This window comes from Alosa pseudoharengus, unplaced genomic scaffold (genome assembly GCF_046254945.1).
Source record: "Alosa pseudoharengus isolate Yale_2024_CS ecotype anadromous, Long Island Sound unplaced genomic scaffold, YU_APseudo_1.1 YU_APseudo_1.1_scf_9, whole genome shotgun sequence".
Classification (NCBI taxonomy): Eukaryota; Metazoa; Chordata; class Actinopteri; order Clupeiformes; family Clupeidae; genus Alosa; species Alosa pseudoharengus.
The window spans coordinates 40,586,212-40,606,272 of NW_027468881.1; the positions used below are offsets into that span (position 1 = coordinate 40,586,212).

General features: G+C 43.8%; 1 protein-coding gene across 1 annotated transcript in view; it reads right to left on the reverse strand.

Moving 5' to 3' along the window:
* Window positions 1-14,947: 14,947 nt before the first annotated feature.
* rapgef3 (Rap guanine nucleotide exchange factor (GEF) 3) overlaps window positions 14,948-20,061 on the reverse strand; it is a 52,423-nt gene continuing 47,309 nt past the window's right edge. The window contains exons 22-27 of the mRNA XM_076276920.1: window positions 18,080-18,130; window positions 17,148-17,235; window positions 16,977-17,041; window positions 16,811-16,865; window positions 16,333-16,404; window positions 14,948-16,199 (exon numbers count right to left, since the gene is read on the reverse strand). Of these exons, the coding sequence (XP_076133035.1) occupies window positions 16,081-16,199; window positions 16,333-16,404; window positions 16,811-16,865; window positions 16,977-17,041; window positions 17,148-17,235; window positions 18,080-18,130 (450 nt within the window). The 3' untranslated portion in view covers window positions 14,948-16,080. The remainder of the gene's footprint in view (window positions 16,200-16,332; window positions 16,405-16,810; window positions 16,866-16,976; window positions 17,042-17,147; window positions 17,236-18,079; window positions 18,131-20,061) is intronic.

Consider the following 20,061-nt stretch of genomic DNA (forward strand, 5'->3'; position numbering starts at 1 on the left):
AATGTTATTACAGTAATATGGGATATTCTACGGGAAAATATTAAAACGGCAAGACAGCGGGGAAACGTTAAAATGATAAACCTGGAAAAAGTTGGCATGTTAGGTATTTTTCGGTCCCTGTGATTATTTGTGAAATTGTGCAAACGCCCTTTTCAAGTCATTTGAGAAGGAAGGAGTGTAGCAAGCTCCCAAATTGACGCTCGTCTGAGAAATTGAGTTTTGGATAATGTTCAGCTTCGGCAGCTTTACAATGACTGAGGAAGCCTAGAGACGAGTCCATAGCAACAAGTTCATGTGTTGAATTTGTTATTACCCATTGTGCTTTGTTGAATGGTCTCAATGCTTTATTGTTTTATTTCATGTGAATACTTACTAGAGGAGTAACTTTTCAAGTAGGCAAATGCAGTTGCAGGAAGTGTGCATTTAGTTTCCATGCTTATTGTGTTTTCACAACAATGTTAGTGAGTAAATCTACTGAAATGGCCACCATCTTGGTGAAGTGTGATGTGTAAGATCAGAAAGCAGAGGTTGGTTTTAGGGCGGTAGCATATGATGATGTGTTTTCATAGCGCTTAAGAGCGTGGGCGGAAGACATCGACAATTGGCCGGGGAGGGTCATGTCATTTTTGAAAATGCTGCTGGAGGGTCGTTGAAAATTATATAGCAGGCAGGGGAGGGTCATGCAACTTTTGATCGAAGCACTGAAAATCCCTCCGGTGATCCCGTTTATAAATAATGAACGGTCCCTAAAAAGGCTTACATCCAAAACTCCATAAAATCTAACAACTAAAGATTACACGTTCACATTAAATATGCTCCCCATTAAACAAAGAATGACAAAAAAACTCTCCATGTAAATATGGCTATTGTCATTGAGATCAAAATGAATTCTTACTTTCAATGAATATTGCTGCTATTGTGATAAAGATCACTAGGAGGGTCACTATGACAGTGGCTGTTATGATTCCAATCAAAGATTTTTTGCATTCAGTATCATTTGATGATGTCCCTTCCTTTATAAGCTCATATCCCGGTTCACATCTGCAAGAAATAAAATGATCACTTACAGTAATATACAAAAGGTACAGTATATCTCCCCAGAAGAAATCAGTCATTGTAACTCACTGTGTGTGCGGTCTGCAGGATGTGAATGATCCATCTGAGTATGTGTTCTCACCACAGTCACCACACACAGTATCTGAAGATGAGGTACCTGCAGAATGACATGACAATAATAAGCATAAACGATGATATATAAGCAATATGAACATAATTAATTCTGTCTATCTGAAATTATTAAAATGACTATGCTGAAAACTGAGCATTGTGTTTAATGTACTGTCCTGGTGAGCACTTTGTGTGTTCCACAGCTTCTCTGCAGCCATCTTTGATTGGGTCAGTGCAGTAGTGACCTTCCAGAGGCTCACAGAGTGTGTCTGAGGTGGAGCTGCACGCCTTCTTCACTCTTAGACCTGCAGCTGGGGACGGTAGGTTAGAGTTAGTGTGTGCAGTAAAGGAAACAACTACCGTCAAACATACTTATTACAGAGTGTGTGCAGTAAAGGGAACAACTCCCGTCAAACATACTTATTACAGAGTGTGTGCAGTAAAGGGAACAACTCCCGTCAAACATACTTATTACAGAGTGTGTGCAGTAAAGGGAACAACTCCCGTCAAACATACTTATTACAGAGTGTGTGCAGTAAAGGGAACAACTCCCGTCAAACATACTTATTACAGAGTGTGTGCAGTAAAGGGAACAACTCCCGTCAAACATACTTATTACAGAGTGTGTGCAGTAAAGGGAACAACTCCCGTCAAACATACTTATTACAGAGTGTGTGCAGTAAAGGGAACAACTCCCGTCAAACATACTTATTACAGAGTGTGTGCAGTAAAGGGAACACAAGCATACTTATTACAGAGTGTGTGCAGTAAAGGGAACACAAGCATACTTATTACAGAGTGTGTGCAGTAAAGGGAACAAAACATACTTATTACAGAGTGTGTGCAGTAAAGGGAACAACTCCCGTCAAACATACTTATTACAGAGTGTGTGCAGTAAAGGGAACAACTCCCGTCAAACATACTTATTACAGAGTGTGTGCAGTAAAGGGAACAACTCCCGTCAAACATACTTATTACAGAGTGTGTGCAGTAAAGGGAACAACTCCCGTCAAACATACTTATTACAGAGTGTGTGCAGTAAAGGGAACACAAACATACTTATTACAGAGTGTGTGCAGTAAAGGGAACACAAACATACTTATTACAGAGTGTGTGCAGTAAAGGGAACACAAGCATACTTATTACAGAGTGTGTGCAGTAAAGGGAACACAAGCATACTTATTACAGAGTGTGTGCAGTAAAGGGAACACAAGCATACTTATTACAGAGTGTGTGCAGTAAAGGGAACAAAACATACTTATTACAGAGTGTGTGCAGTAAAGGGAACACAAGCATACTTATTACAGAGTGTGTGCAGTGACGGAAATGCCGTTACAGTTTTTCTCAATCGCTTTGCTGCTTTTTTTAAATCATCATTCACGTTTGCACAACATGTTCTCGAAATGCAGTGCATTTCTCAAAACAATTAGCAAACTGCACCACTTTTTGAGAAAGTCCATGTCTCAAAAGCTAGTATTAATACCAATTAAACTTGTATCAGATTGAATTAAAATATCAATTAATTATTTGAATTTATTGATGTATTTTTACATTGTTTAATTTATGTATTTATTTATTTCAATGACCAAAACAAAAATACATGGACTTACTGGAGTCACATTCGGTGCATGACCTGCATGATACCAGCCCATTCTGTGCATTCGTGTAGGTAGATGCAGTACACGGAGCGCATGATGTGCTGGTATGCTCTGTGCAGTGTTTATATACATGATATCCTAGACAAGGAAAACAGAAAAAAAGAATTAAACGTTAAACGTCGTTTAACGAGTTATGAGTTTCTGTTGTTGTACAATGTCCTGTAGGTAAGGCTTACCAGGGCCACACACAGGACAGTTATGTACTATTGAGTGTGTTGCACCGTACGCACGGCTTACTGACTGAGTTATGTGATGTTGTTTGTTCTGTTTGCAAGGCTTACCAGGGCCACACATAGGGCAGCATTCCTCTTGTACTTCATACTCTGCAGGACCACAGAAGCCCATGCATATCCCACAGGAACCAGGAAGACACACAACTGTGGTCAACGCTGTCAGGAATCTCCACATTATGTCCACAGTATATTCAGCTCAGCAGGATTAGGAGTAGTCTGGAAAGTCTCATGTCCATCCTCCAGAGGCGGACAGAGTACACAGCTTCATTACTTGAGTAAAAGTACAGATACCCTTTGCTAAATTTTACTCAAGTACAAGTAAAAGTACAACAGTCAGATGTCTACTTAAGTAAAAGTACTGAAGTACTTGTTTTTAAAAGTACTTGAGTATCAAGAGTACAAGAGTAGCCTACATTTTCTAAATATGGCATTACTACTGCCACAGTGCTTACATTTATGTACAGAAACGTCCTACATGGAGTTATGAAAAATGTTAATGTTAATACCTTGGAGAATGTAAAATGAATTGGAAGTAAAATCAAGTCATTTTCATCTTTTTACCATGTTGCCAGGGATGGGCAGTATTTCTAATACATGTATTTAAAATACGTATTTCAAATACAAAATACTATTTTGTAATTGAAACACTTGAAGCGAAAACTATCATTAACTTGTTCAGAAAATTGAAATAGTCTGGCGCAACAGGTTGGCACATTCCCGGGATGGACCTGCTGCGTCTTCATCCATTGTTTCGTCCATGGTTTCGTCTCTTATCTAAATCTGACCATGGAGTTGACTTTGGCGGAAAGCTGAAGGTGATTGCTGATAGGCTGTTCCAATCAGTGGCGCCTGCACAATCCAATCACGTTTGAGAGGGAAACAACCAATTGAGGGTTTCCGAGATTTTTCTTTTTTCCTTTTTTTTTTAGAAGAAGTAACGGGTACTCACGGTTATGGATAGAAATTTAGTGGAGTAAAGAGTACAATATTTGCCTCTCAAATGTACTTGTGCAGGGGCGCAGCTACCCATTTTTCAGGGGTATGCAACAACAATATTGGCGCCCCCCCCAAAAAAAAAAAAAAAAAAAAACACAAACAACTAAAGCAAAACAAAAGGCCAATAATTTACACTATTACTGTGCATTAGTGTCTACTGAATATGTTTTTAAAGAAATGCTGCCAATTTGATGTTTAACTTGATGTTATACTTGATAAGTTTTGATAAATGGTGCATTGCCACTTTAAGAGAGTCTAAACGGTTCTCATAACGTCCTTTTGCCAGCTATTGCGCACAATGGATAAGGCTGATAGGCACTCTAGCCTTGTTTGTTTGCACCACATTGACAACACAATATTAAGTTATTACAAGGAGCCTTCATTGTTAGGATATGGAAACATGTAATGAGTTGCTGCTAGCATTACATTTCTGTTTGCAGTTGGCCATTAAAAGTGCAGTATGAGCATGGTAGCCACCTAGCTATCTGAATGGAATAGGCTATGTTTCAATCGGCATTATGCTTAACAAACGCTAGTTAGTCTGTTAACATTCATTTGCAAGCCTCCAAGTACAGACGTCATCACTTTAAATCCTACCTGTTGCCTTTCACCGTCCACTTATTTAACTGCTGTTGCATCCCTTAACATGCCATCTCCTTTTCCCTCTTTCTTTTTCTATGTTTAGTCGTCAACAGCTTTTTTTTGCTGTATCCATCTTTTTCCATAGACGGCAACTCACTACTCGTAGGCCTATCTGCTCGCCCAGCGCTCACGGCGTCCCCACTCCCTCTTCTATGTCAAAATTCTATGATGGAATCTTATGAGATAGAGCGCCTACTCTAGCCTGTTAGTCCTCTAAAATGTTATAGAACATTGAGAACATTTTGAAATGATTTAGAAACGGACAGCAGTTTCTACATATAGAAAATACCAAATATATTATTTATTTATTTTTTACCATCGCTTTGGCGCCCCCATGTAGCTCCGCCCCTATTCGCCGCATATAGCGCATACCCACTTTTTGCGCCACTGTACTTGAGTAAAGTCATGAGTACTCCCCAAAAATGATACTCGAGTTGTACTCAAGTACTGTACTCAAGTAAATGTACTCCGTTACTGTCCGGCTCTAATGTAAATGACAGGCAAAGTGCACAGTTACTGAATGAGCAAAGTGCTGTGCATCAACTAAAGCTGTCATGTGTCATGTGGGAGCATTAAACTACTGATCTGTCAACATTGGCCCCAATGAGCTATACCAAACCTAGATTGTGCTAATAGTGTAAATAGTTCTATTTATTTATCTACCCATCTATCTATCTATCTATCTACTGTATCTATTTATCTATCTATCTATCTATCTATCTATGCGCTTGGTTGCGCATGGATTCTTCCCAGTGTGTTTTGCAGAGGTTCTCCATTATCTCCATTACATAGACTATGTAACAGTCTCAATACGATATAGAATATTGGTTGAGTTTTGTTTTCTGAGTGAACAGAACAGAAACATGTTAACAGAAAATGATCTGTTGGCGAGGTAGGAGGTGAACCAGGATAGAGCCTCTAAGACCGACCCCATGTTGGACCAAGAAGGATCGTATGGTCAATAGTGTCAAACGCTGCACTGAGGTTAAGCAGCATGAGGACAGCACAGTGACTGTCGGTGCTGTGCCCCGCCCTAAACCCTGACTGGAATTTATCCAGGATGTTGTTCTGTGTAAAATAGGGGGACAGCTGGGAAAAAATTACCTTTTCTAGAATTTTTGACATGAATGGGAGTTTAGGAATTGGCCTGTAATTACTGAGCTTGGTGGAGTCTAGGTTCGCTTTTTCAGTAGGGACTGGACCACTGCATGTTTGAAGCAGGATGGGACGGTACCAGTGGCTAGGGAGCTGTTAATGATGGAGAGGATGGTGGGACCAGTTGTGACAAGGACATCTTTCAGAAGGGGAGTGGGGACTGTGTCAAGGGGGCAGAAACCATCTCAGAGAGGGAAGTTAAAGAGATGGGATTGAAGCAGGCCAGGGAAGAGGAGCAGTTGAGGGAGACAGAGAGGGAAGTTAAAGAGATGGGATTGAAGCAGGCCAGGGAAGAGGAGCAGTTGAGGGAGACGGTAGGGATTATTGTGGGGGGGGGGGAAGATGTTACTTCTTATGTCCTCAACTTTAGTAATGAAAAATGTCAGAAATGTCTCACACTGTGTTGGGGATGCGTCCAGGGTGGTACTGGAGGGGGGGGGGGGGGCTGATAATGGAGTTGATTGTAGTAAATAGGGTCCTAGAATTGTGAGAGTTGTTAATGAGAGTAGAGAAGAATGTAACTCTCGCTGCCTTAACCGCTTCCTGGTTATTTCATGCGACTGTCCCTGAGCATTTCTAGTGAGATCTGGAGTTTATCGTGTATCCATTTTCTCTCAGCTCTCCTGTATTCTCTCCTCTGGGCTCTGGTGGTGCTGGTGGTGTCATTTAGCCAAGGTTCACCTCTAGACTTAGATCTTTTCTGTCTAAGAGGGGCTACAGAGTCCATGATGGAGAGACAGGTGGAATTAAACCGGGATGTAAGCTCTTCTGTGTCAGGATGGCATAGTGATGCTTCATTAGTGCAGGTGTTAAAAGCAGCTAAGAAGGCAGAAGAAAACTTGCTGGCAATCAGAGGGTTAATACTGCAAGAGAGACGTACAGGGGGAGGGGGTTTTGCGGGGGAGGGGGACAGAGATGATGTAAACACAACAGCGTGATGGTCTGAAGAACATGTGTTTACTATCTCCAGAATGCTGACTGGAACACCAGATGTTAAAACTAGATCAAGTGTATGGCCTAGTCTGTGAATGGGGCCGGTTACATGCTAGACAAAACCAAACGAGTCAATCAGTTGTATAAAGACACCATAGGCTTAGAGGGGCAACACACATGAATATTAAAATCACCAAGGATCAGAGTTATTTCATTCTTAGACATCTGCTGCTATAAGGTGAAAAATAGTTTTGAAGAAATTGGTTGACAAAATGTCTAAGCCACATGTGGAAGAGCAGAGATTCTGTACCATTTTTTCAAGTTTGTTGTGGTCTATTAAGCTGAACTCTGACATCAAGTTTTCTTTTGTAGCTGGAAGTTCCGGATGTTGAATTAGTAATTGAGCAGATATGTTGAGTCTGATAGAAAGGGTTGTTCATGAGCAAATAGACAACTACTTATCATCACTAGCCTGGGTTTTCCCATGCTGCCTTGCGCGCGATTTTATTTGCTAGGCAGCCTGGATTCCATGGACCTGATTTTCACCTCAACGAAGAAACCAATCACAGAACGGAGGGGGGACAGCAAGATGAGGACGCCACACCGAAGCGGTTATGAGCTACCTAAGCGCATTTGATAGACATTCGTAGCACCCAATAGACGGCTCTGGGCATTCGTAAACCACGTCTCAAATACGAGAAAAAAATGAATGTCTAGTTCCCAGACCCCATCTCAATGAGATCAGGTCTGACGTTAGCCAGGCTATATCATCACACAATCTTCTGTATGAATTCCAATCAGGTTCTAGAAAATCTCATTCTACAGACACTTGCCTACTTTACCTACCAGACTACATCAAGAAACAAGTGGATGAAATGGAATACTGTGGTATGGTTATATTGGACCTCCAAAAAGCATTCGACACTGTGAACCATGATATTCTTAGTCAAACTTAGAGCCTTGTGTTTTGACACTGCATCTTTCAACGGATACAGTCTTATGGGGAGGCAGAGAACATGGTAGAGGAACTATATCAAAACCTCTTCCATTTACATTGTGGGGTCCCTCAGGGAAGTATCTTAGGTCCACTATTCTTTCTGCTGTACATTAATGACATGAAGTCAGCATGTGATTGCAACCTGTATCTCTACGCAGATGATTTAGCTCTTTTAGTGTCTCATTGTAATATAGCGGAAGTAGAGAAATTACTTAGTTCAGAACTTCAGAAAGTCAGCATTTGGTTACCTGAAAACAACCTGATTCTTCATCTTGGCAAAACAGAATCAATACTAATTTGGATGAAATACAAAGCTAAGGACGTTACCTGGATTCAATGTGTTACTTGGTGAATCCAAAATAACAGCTAAGGAATCAGTAACTTAGGCTGCATACTTGACACATTATCTGTGGACTGTGTGGTTTTAAAAGTTCTGTCTAAAGTAAATCAGAAAATAAAATATCTGGCTAGAATATCCTCATTAATCGATAGAAAAGCTCTTGAGATACTGGCTGGGGCCCTAATACAATGCCACTTTGACTATGCTATGCAATTACTATGCACTATGCCTGCACTTCATGGTGCACAAAGATTCCAAAGATTCTCAAACAGAAGTTGCAGACATCACAAAACAAATTTGTGAAGCTAAACTTCAAAGTTACACCCAGCTCAACTCAGCTCAATGTGTATGGTGCATAGAATTATTAAAATAAGGTAACCAAATATCTATGTAATTATTTTCCTCGGGTCAATGTACATAGATAATCCACAAGGGGTAGCAACACTGATTTTGTTTCATTCGATTTAAATGTTGCATGGGAAAGGGCTCTTTTCTATATTCAGCAGATGTTGCATGGGAAAGGGCGTCCTTTCTGGCCGGGTTATATAAAACAGGCATGGGGGACGAAAGAAATATGTAGCCTAGTTTAAGCTATGTAAACTTCCCCCAATATTAGATTTCGAGGAGGATGTAGGCTAACATTGCATCTGATGACTCCATCACCACTCCACCAACATTTTTGACGGGCATGGGCAAAGCGAGGCTTTGTGAAACACTGAAACGTTCCTACAGAGCTGCAGTAGCAGTAGTAGTGTCCAGTGGACTGCATGGACTCGCTACTCTCGCTGTACGTTGTATGTTTGTAATGTTTGTGTGATGAATGTATGAATGGATTCTGTCCACAAACGAGTTACTAGGAGTGCTGCTTGGGTGTTGAGTTACTAGGAGTGCTGCTTGGGTGTTGAGATGAGTTACTAGGAGTGCTGCTTGGGTGTTGAGCTGCTAGGAGTGCTGCTTGGGTGTTGAGTTACTAGGAGTGCTGCTTGGGTGTTGAGATGTGTATTCCTCTGGTGCTCTTCAGCTTGGAGAGCCAAAATGTTTTCCGAAATAAACAGTAATTCTGAGGCACTCACAAGGAATATAAATGAAAAAGCCTTTATTTTAAACTTGGCTATCCATTAAAAAACATGCCAACATGTTTCAGCCTCTGTGGCCTTCTTCAGGGTAAATTCAAAATGGCTTTGTTCAGCCCAACATTTTTAAATAGAACTGTGGGTCGCTGAACAGCATTTAAATAGAGCTGTGGGTGGTTCAACAGCAGTTAAATAGAGCCGTGGGTCGCTGAACAGCATTTAAATAGAGTTGTGGGTGGTTCAACAGCATTTAAATAGAGCTGTGGGTGGTTCAACAGCATTTAAATATAGCCATGGTCGTTGAACATTTTTTCATTTTAGGTGCAGTCAACAGTACAATTTGTGCTAGGTCTCTTTTCCTGTAGTCTGAGCTTTTGTGCCCAAGTCCAGTTGCAAACAGATAAGATCAGTGAGGATCAGTCGAAGAATTGTGAAACAATTTGCATTGAAGTTGGCCTATTTCTCTCATCTCCTCACATATTCACCATAGATAGATAGATACTTTATTGATCCCCAAGGGGAAATTCAAGGTCTCAGGAGCATACAAACATCACACACAACATGCATTTACAGCAGAAAAAGTATTACAAGTATATAAATATAAAAAACTTCACTGCACAATAGAGACAGTATGCACATATACAAACTCACCATGCAACTATAGTGTCAATATGTCCCAAACCTTCGACTGTATCTGCTGAGTTGCCAACGCCTTTCCTTTCCAACAAAGGATGTGAAAGCCTAGACTTTAAATTCAGCCCCATGTAAACACATTTAGGTCCCTACCTGGTACTTGTCATGTGTCCTCAAATTCTGTCCTGTTCTCGGCAAAAGTAGCAACCTGATTTGCTTGCAGTTCCCCTTCAAGTAAAAGTGAAAGACCAGCTGCAGTGGAAAGTATCTCATTCTAATCCTCCTGTGTGTGTGTGTGTGTGTGTGTGTGTGTGTGTGCGCGTGCGTGTGTGCGTGCATGCGTGCATATGTGTGTGTCTGTGCGTGTGTCTGTGTGTGTGTGCGTGCGTGCGTGTGTGTGTATCTGTGTGTGTGTATGTATGTGTGTGTGTGTGTGTGTGTCTCTGTGTAAGCATGTGAGTCACTTCTCGACTAAAGTCTAAAGTTGAACATAGTCTCTAAATCCACTGTATCGGCGTTCCATGTGAATTTAGTCCTGCCCAACCAGATGTCATTTGAGCATTTGTTATGGTAAACAAATAATAATATTGACTCATCATAAATCTTTTCTGATTAAAAAAAACCCCACATATGCTGTGTTTTTGTTTTGCTGAGACAAACCCAGGCACGAAACATGAACATTTGCTAAACATTATGTCCACAAAAACATAAAAAACACAAAACATAAAAATGAAACAAATCATGTTTCTACTTTACAGCTGTTCAACACATCCACAATCTCCATCCTAAAACGAACGAATTGTGCTTTTAAATGTCTTTGTGGTTTCGAAACAAACGGAACAAACAATAGGAACACAGCAGGGGAACTGAGCCCATATGTGAACGTGTGTTCTCTTGAAGTGCAGTTAACACATCACGTTTGTGTACCATCACGTTCACACATGCACTGGACTACAACTACTAAGAACCTTTATAAATAGCACATATCAATAATATTGCCATCAAAGTGCCTCTGTCTGAAGATTTGTATGCAAATTCAATTAAAGCAACACCAAAGAGTTTGTTGTACCTTAAAATAATTTTTCCAAAATCGTTTCAGTGGTTCATCAACTCGTAACAGGGTGAACGGCACTTCTGCATTCGCTTTGTGACCCTCTATCGGCTATAACCGCACTATGCAAGTTTGCCAGATCGGGTAACGGATCTGTAGTTCGATGGAATGAGGCATAAGAAGCTACAAATTTGACTTGGTTCTGAAGTCACAATACATCATACTTTCATAAAATCAAGCAACATACTCTACCTTGTTTGTGGACATTATCATTTCCAAAGCCGGTGCTGGATAAACAAAAAAAAAGAAAAGGGCTTTGGTGTTGCTTTAAAGGAGTCATGCCATACAACTGCAACTAGGCTACGTGACACCTGACGGTGCGTTGAGGCAATGATAATTGTCTCGTCGGCTATTTTTACTTAACAAAGGAAACGAAACTTAAATAAATAAATACCGGTGTCCTCTATGGTAGATACGACCATGTGATTGCAACTAGGCTACGTGACATAGATTAAACTGAATTTTAAGAAAGAAATATTGAGGACATTATCTTGGTACAGTTGACTTTTAGCGATTGTATTGTTTAGCATAGGTTTATCTTGCAAATGTCATGTGCAAGAAACCTACCATAAATGAACTGACCAATATTCATATTTACTTTCTTTTTAGATGAGTCAACACCACACAGGCAACCAGCTCATTGCCCAGAGCTGGATGGGTCTATTATAACGCCTGCCACTTAATCTTGGGACCCAGTTGAAGGTACAGTGTCTTTGGATTTTCCATTTCCAAGTAAATACAATTTCATGACAAGGAACTTGAGAGTAACTAACTTTTTTTTGTGCATTAGTGTTTCACTAATTCACGGATTGGGATAAATGCAGAGACCAAATTTCCCTCACGGGATCAAAAGAGTATATATACTATATATACTTATACTATGTGGCAACTGGTAAAGAGAGATAGCCATGATCATAACGGCGTAATTGGGCTAATAACCTACTGGACGTTGTAGCGTTTTCAACCTATTCGCATTAAAATATTAGCCTTTTTGTATCATCCAATATGGCGATTCATAGACTTTGCAAATATTATGCAAATATTGATAACACAACTCAAGCTTGATCTGTGTATACTGTAGCTTAGGCATAAAAACAAAAGTAGCCTCTGAGCAGCAGATCAGCCAGTCCCCCTGCTGAAAATGATGAGCCCGAAATTAGCTATGACTACAGGGACAAGTAGAAAGGATAATAGAGTTAACCATATGAATTAAAGTTATTTTATGTAAGAAAGAGCAGTAGGCTATATGACAGCAATAGGCTACATGATCAACGTATATGGCTTGTTTGCTCAGAAGTGGGTGTAGTAAAGGAGCAAATCACCAAACAACAACATGATAGCTGACCCATGCAGAAAAAAACATGTAAACAATACAGTAGTTCAATATGCCTCTTAGTGGAATTGTGGGATACATTTCAAATGCTTTATTTCTTCCTTCCTGTTTTTGTTAACTTATCAACCAATCCTTGTGGAATAGTGGAATATTGGTAGCCTATAATAAAAACTACAGGATAAGAGCTGAAATGTTGCCTTATTTATCCAATTTCCACCACCACTAAAAAAAAGTGGGCCGGTCTTGGCCCTGAAACTCCCGGGCTGAAAAGTGGCCCCACTCCGGCCCTGCCTAAATGTTGCAACGTTTAGGGAACGTTATGGGAAGGTTCTCTAAAGGTTGCAACGTTTAGATAGTTTTAGGGGAACGTTCTGGGGAACGTTTTATTTATATAACCAAGAACTAACGTTCCCGGAACGTTCAGCAAACTTTCCATGGGAACCAAAACGTACTCAAAAACTAACATTCAGGGAACGTTCGTGAACCAAAAACTAACCATAAATTGTTAGCTGGGTCATGCTTGTAGTTTACAAATGGTCATTAGTGGGAACCGGATAACCCCAAAATCTCCCCTAGCCTTATCTTTGCATGCCTTCATGATTTCCTTTTTAATATCAAAAAGGAGATAGTAGGCTATTAACAATGAAAAGGCAGCTGGAACCTGCCACTTTCTCTCTCTCCCCCTCTCTCCTGTTGTGCGCACTTAAGATGCATTCCCAATTAAATGGAGTATGCCGTTCAAATTAGATCTACTGTATAGTGGAGATTGCGACGACCAATATCATCATTGCATGTAACATGCTGCTGCATTTTTGACATTGTATAAGTACTGTGTATATATACTGTGTATATATACTACAAAAACTGAAAAAAAAATGCTTGTTCTGCATATAGCCTTCAGCCTAATCCACACAATTTCTGCATCTTATTTAACGACACTCTCCTCCAAAATTGAGATAACTTTACCCTGTTGGAAAGGCTACAGTAGAATAGCCTACATTTTTACTTCAGTTTTTCAAAGATAAACACTTAAATGTGTTAGGCTAATAAGCTAGAGAAAAGTAATTTTGCTTGTTATTGTTGATTCAGATGTTAGATAGGCTATGCATGGGAGGTGATCCACAAAAATGGTCGCCAACCCATCGATCGCGATCGACCTGTAGATCTTTAGGACTTACCGAGTAGATCCCGAGAATAACAGGAAAAATAAAAACACAGTCACCAAATTCCTGCATGTTCGCCAATGTTTACAGGGCCTAAATTTCAGCGCGGGATTGCGGGTAAGCCTATAGTGCATGATTTATTCAAGACCCGCAACTCTAGCCATCATAATGCGAGAAATTCTCGCACACATTTTACAGCACTGTCTGATAACGTTAATCTAATAATAGAGCGGCGTGAATGCGGGACCAGATAGACCAACTTCTGAATTGAACCAAACATAACCCCATGCAGACACACACACCTGCACAGCACCACTATGCAGGTGCACTCTCTCTCTTACAACAGGACTTGTCCCCGCTGAAGTCAAATTATGCTTTTGGTGCTTCTACATCAGCTGCTACTGACAGAAAATGAAAACGAAAGTTTAGCGATCAGGAACTGTCGGGAATTTGTTCTCCATTTGAAGAAGGTAATCAGTATGTAAGTAAGTAAGTAAGTAAGTAAGTAAGTAAGTAAGTATATACTCTTTTGATCCCATGAGGGAAGTTTGGTCTCTGCATTTATCCCAATCTGTGAATTAGTGAAACACACTCAGCACACAGTGAACACACAGTGAGGTAAAGCACACACTAATCCCGACGCAGTGAGCTTTATCACTTAGTACAGGGATTCCCAAACTGTGGAACGCGTAGGCTACCCCCGGTGGTACGCGAGCTGCTTCTAGTGGGTAGGCCTACGCGAGATGAAAAGGGCTATGGCGGACAGGTGTAAAATTAACATTTTAAATCTTTTGTAATTAATTCATGAATAAATACATAATTTCGAATCAGGTTATAATTATATGGAAACATAAAATTAAAGGATATCATTTATAAACTCTGTATGTGTTCATCAAAAAAAGGGCAGCTTATTAAACTTGACGCCTGGAATAGCTAATAGAATGCGTTACTTTTGAATGCGTTGGATGGTCCGTGGGGGGAAAGTTTCGCAGAGAAGGAGCAAAGCTAGGAGTTATTTCAGAAGGGCAAGAAAGGTAACATTAAGCTAGGCTTTACATTTAACAAACTAAAGGTAGCCTAAGTTTAGCCTTTCTAGGCTGTATAGGCTAATGTTGTCCAAACGAATACATCCTTGTCAGGCGTTGTTGTAGGCCTATTATAAGATATATGTGTATGAGTGTATATGGATGTAGTTAGGCCACTATGCAGGGTACTTTTCATAACTTTTTAACTGACCAAATGCACGCACCTAAAACCGGGAAACGGACAAATATGTCAATGCGGGGGGGTGGGGGGGGGGTACGCGAGCTGAGTCGGAATGTAGGCGGTGCTACGCGGGGGGTGTGTACACACACACACACATAGGCCTATAGTTTATCATTTATCACTTAGTACACACACACACACACACACAGGCCTATAATTTATCACTTATCACTTAGTACCTGACTGTGTTTAATACCAAATGTTTCTGTTCTGGTTTTCTGTAATGTATAATCCATGACAACTCATATTGTTTTAAATTATTTATTTAGGAAAAAATAAAACTTCTGATACATTTAATATGAAATATGTTTCTCATACATTTGACTGTAAAAACTACAAAACTGATTGTGCTCTGTGTTGATAATTTCCATCCTCTCCAAAATGACCACAAGTCCTTGGTTACTATAGGCGTCGCAACCTTCAGACTCTAAATGGCGCACTCAGTGGCCTCCAGCTGAATGGCCTCTAAGCGCAGCATGATAATATAAATACCTTCAGCGGCCACAACTAGCATTTTCAGCAGCCTGTCTACATTAGCGTGACATTCTCGCATGCTGCACATGCTTACGCTTGCCTCTATACGGCCTCTAGAGGGCGCTGTAGGCCAGGCATCAGTGGTCGCCTCCATACGGCCTCTAGAGGGAGCTGTAGGCCAGGCATCAGTGGTCGCCTCCATACGGCCTCTAGAGGGAGCTGTAGGCATCAGTGATCAGTGGTCCCTCTATACGGCCACTAGAGGGTGCTGTAGGTCAGTGGCCCCTCTATACGGCCTCTACAGGGAGCTGTAGGCATCAGTGATCAGTGGTCCCTCTATACGGCCACTAGAGGGAGCTGTAGGCATCAGTGATCAGTGGTCCCTCTATTCGGCTACTAGAGGGTGCTGTAGGCCAGGCAGTGGTGGGAAAGCTCAGACACCTACAGCTGACCTACATCTGGTGTTATTGGCCATGTTTCACACATTATATCACTTAAACCCCATATGAACTTACAAAGTTAAATAGCAATGTTCTTTTCAAAAAGTTGATTGCCTATTCTTTCCAATCATGTGTCAATCGCATATCTCATTTAGAACTGACAAGCAAATCATGTATGAGCGAGCACTGTCTGGAGGTTGTGGAGCTGGTGGCGGGTTCATTTGGGAGGCGTGAACAATCCCTTTAACGAGTTCTATGGCTGTACGATGCTGTAATTAGCTTGATCCAGTGGAGCAGGACAGCACTGCTGGGCCTCTATGGTGATGATACAGGACAGTCTGCCCTGTGCTTTTGATTTGTTGTCATGGAATGTCAGCGTTCGATGTCCCTGGACATCTGCGTTAGTGTCTTCTGGTTGGTCAGCGCTCGATGTCCCTGGACATCTGCGTCAGCTTCCTCTGGTTGGTCAGCGCTCGATGTCCCTGGACATCTGCGTCAGCTTCCTCTGGTTGTCGATGACTTTGAGGTTCTGGACGTAGTGGCGGATGTTGCTGGAGCTGCGCAAGGTGAGTGACTGGTCAGAATCTGGACGGAACAGAGGATTGGAACAGAGGCGGTCAGACAGGGGAACGTAACAGAGGCGGTCAGACAGGGTAAAGGAGCATGACATAGTTGTGTTGTAGTTCTATATCCACTGCCATTCCCAGTAATAACTTACAGGTGGACAGACGAATGGCTGGAGTGTCCAGGAACATCCGCTCCGTCAGGCCCTTCTGTGGTGACGAGGGAACTGCTGTGGAAAGACGTAAAATAGGTTGTGTGTGCAGGACTGTCATCGGTGAGGTGTGTGTGCAGTGAGGTGTGTGTGCAGTGAGGTTGTGTGTGCAGGTCTGTCATGGGTGAGGTGTGTGTGCAGTGAGGTGTGTGTGCAGGCCTGTCATCGGTGAGATGTGTGTGCAGTGAGGTGTGTGTGCAGTGAGGTTGTGTGTGCAGGTCTGTCATGGGTGAGGTGTGTGTGCAGGTCTGTCATGGGTGAGGTGTGTGTGTGCAGCTCTGTCATGGGTGAGGTCAGGAGACTGTACGGAGCTGCTGACCATGTACTGGGGGAGGTGCAGTGTGCAGCTCTGTCATGGGTGAGGTCAGGAGACTGTACGAAGCTGCTGGCCATGTACTGGGGGAGGTGCAGTGTTGCTTACAGTAAGGTTGGTCTCTGCAGTCGCTCACTATTCTCATGGTCCTGGCGATCATGCGCTATAGAGATGAAGAGAGAGATGTGGACACAACAGCTTTGTTTACAGAGGCTTGTGGTGCCAAACATCCAATATGGCTGACATTCAGAACTGGCTCTTCTGGTCAACTCACCATCTTCTCAAAGTTGACCAGAGTGCTGGTGTAGTTCTTATTTCCCTCGTGGATGAACGTCATGTCTGTTGTTGACCACAGGTAAACAGATACCAGTATGTGTGTTAGCAAAGCAGTACTGGTTGTGTGTGTTAAAGTGCACTGGTTCAGCGTAAGCGGTGCCGCTGTTACCTTTCAATATGAGAGGCATGAAGGGGATGTAAGGGGAGCTCAGCTTGGCCACTGCTAGCCGGTACGCACGGTGGTTCCTGGCAGGATCCTGAACATTAAAAACATCCTCTTAATATTACAGTTGTCATTTTAAAATTCAAAACATACAAAACATCCTCTTAATATTACAGTTGTCATTTTAGAATTTGTCACGGCCCCTCTACCATGGGTGCCTGTGCCATGGCCATTGCCCTGTCTTACTGCAGGGGTCCACCGGGGCACTAGGTGTCCCTATCTTGTCTTGTGTGTCTTACAGGCTTCCTGATTGTTACACCTGGGCCCGGGTGTACCTTTATAGGCTAGCCTGTGGGAGTGTCTTCTCTCTTCCCTCTTCCCCGCTCACTTCGCCACTGAGAGCTGTCTGGGTGGCTTGACTGCAGCAGGCCCAAGTGATGGCTGAGGCGTCTTCTGCTTTTGTTTTGTTACTTTCTTTTTTGTAAATACCTTTTTTGTAAATAAATTATTCTCTTATTTACGCTAACCCCTCGAGTTGTCTCCATATTTGCCATCGTCTTGAGCCAGATCGTGACAAATTCAAAACATACAAAACATACTCTTAATATTACAGTTGTCATTTTAGAATTGAAAACATCCTCTTAATATTACAGTTGTCATTTTAGAATTCAAAACATACAAAACATACTCTTAATATTACAGTTGTCATTTTAGAATTGAAAACATCCTCTTAATATTACAGTTGTCATTTTAGAATACAAAACAAGAAGTATTACACAGACCACAATTAAACCTGTTCAAAATCACCATGTCAATGGATATATGTAATGAAAGAAGTTCAGCACAACCTCGGCCCACAGCCCAAATATTGTGTCCCAACTGGTGTTGAATGAGATACTACATCTGATTCCCTCCACACCATATTTGTGGAAACTCACCAGCATTCTCTCGTATGTAGTGAAGATCCTCCTCGTCTTGTTTGGTACCCTCTGACAGTGCAAATTCAGAGGAAATTGTGAGTGTCTGTTTTTTGGTCATTTGTAAATAAACCAAATCTGAATCTGAACATCTGCTACCCTCCTCACCTCCTACCTAACCCTCCTCACCTCCTACCCAACCCTCCTCACCTCCCACCCAACCCTCCTCACCTCCTACCTAACCCTAACCCTCACCCTCCTCACCTCCCACCTAACCCTAACCCTCCTCACCTCCTACCCAACCCTCCTCACCTCCCCCCCAACCCTCCTCACCTCCCACCCAACCCTCCTCACCTCCCACCTAACCCTCCTCACCTCCTACCTAACCCTAACCCTCACCCTCCTCACCTCCCCCCTAACCCTCCTCACCTCCTACCAACCCTAACCCTCCTCACCTCCCACCTCACCCCCTCACCTCCCCCCTAACCCTCCTCACCACCCACCTAACCCTCACCCCCCATCTCCCACCTCACCCCTCCTCACCCCCACCTAACCCAACCCTCCTCACCCCACCCAACCCACCCACTCCCCCCTAACCCCCCACCTCCCACCTAACCCACACCCCCTCATCTCCCACCTCACCCTCCTCACCTCCCCCCAACACCCTAACCCACCTCACCTCCCACCTAACCCTCCTCACACCCACCTCACCCCCTCACCTCCCCCCAACCCAACCCTCCTCACCCCCACCTCACCCTCCACACCCCCCCTAACCCACCTCACCCCCACCTAACCCCACCCACCTCACTCCCACCTCACCCTCCACACCTCCCCCAAACCCAACCCCCCACCACCCACCAACCCCCCATCTCCCACCACACCCCCTCACCACCCCCCAACCCAACCCACCCCTCACCCCCACCCCACCCACCCACCTCCCCCCTACCCACCCCACCTCCTACCTAACCCAACCCACCCCACCCCCCACCCCACCCCCACACCTCCCACCCACCCTCCACACCTCCCACCAACCCAACCCCACCCACCACACCACCCACCCACCCCCACCCACACCCACCTCACCCCACCAACCCTAACCCCACCCTCCCACCCCCACCTCACCCCACCACACCACCCACCACACCCCCCACCTCCCCCCTAACCCCCACACCCCACCAACCCAACCCACACCCACCCACCACCACCCACCCACCCACCACCCACCAACCCCCCACCTCCTACCCAACCCACCCACCTCCTACCTAACCCTAACCCCACCCACCTCACCCCCACCACACCCACCCCACACCCCACCCCACACCCTCCCACCCCCCTACCCACCACACCTCACCTAACCCAACCCCACCCCCCCACCTCCCACCTCACCCTCCACACCTCCCACCAACCCCACCCTCCACACCACCCAACCACCCTCCCACCTCCCACCTACCCTAACCCTCACCACCCACACCCACCCCCTAACCCACCCACCCCCACCCAACCCCCTCACCCCCACCTAACCCTAACCCACACCCTCCTCACCACCCACCCACCACACCCCTCCTCACCTCCCACCTCACCCTCCACACCTCCCCCCAAACCCTCCTCACCACTACCTAACCCAACCCACACCCTCCTCACCACCCACCTCACCCACCTCACCTCCCACCTACCCTCCTCACCCCTACCCAACCCTCCTCACCACCACCTAACCCTCCTCACCTCCTACCCACCCTCCTCACCTCCCCCCTAACCCCCCTCACCTCCCACCTAACCCTCACCCTCCTCATCTCCCACCTCACCCTCCTCACCTCCCCCTAACCCTAACCCTCCTCACCTCCCACCTAACCCTCCTCATCTCCCACCTCACCCTCCTCACCTCCCACCTAACCCTAACCCTCCTCACCTCCCACCTCACCCTCCTCACCTCCCCCCTAACCCTCCTCACCTCCCACCTAACCCTCACCCTCCTCATCTCCCACCTCACCCTCCTCACCTCCCCC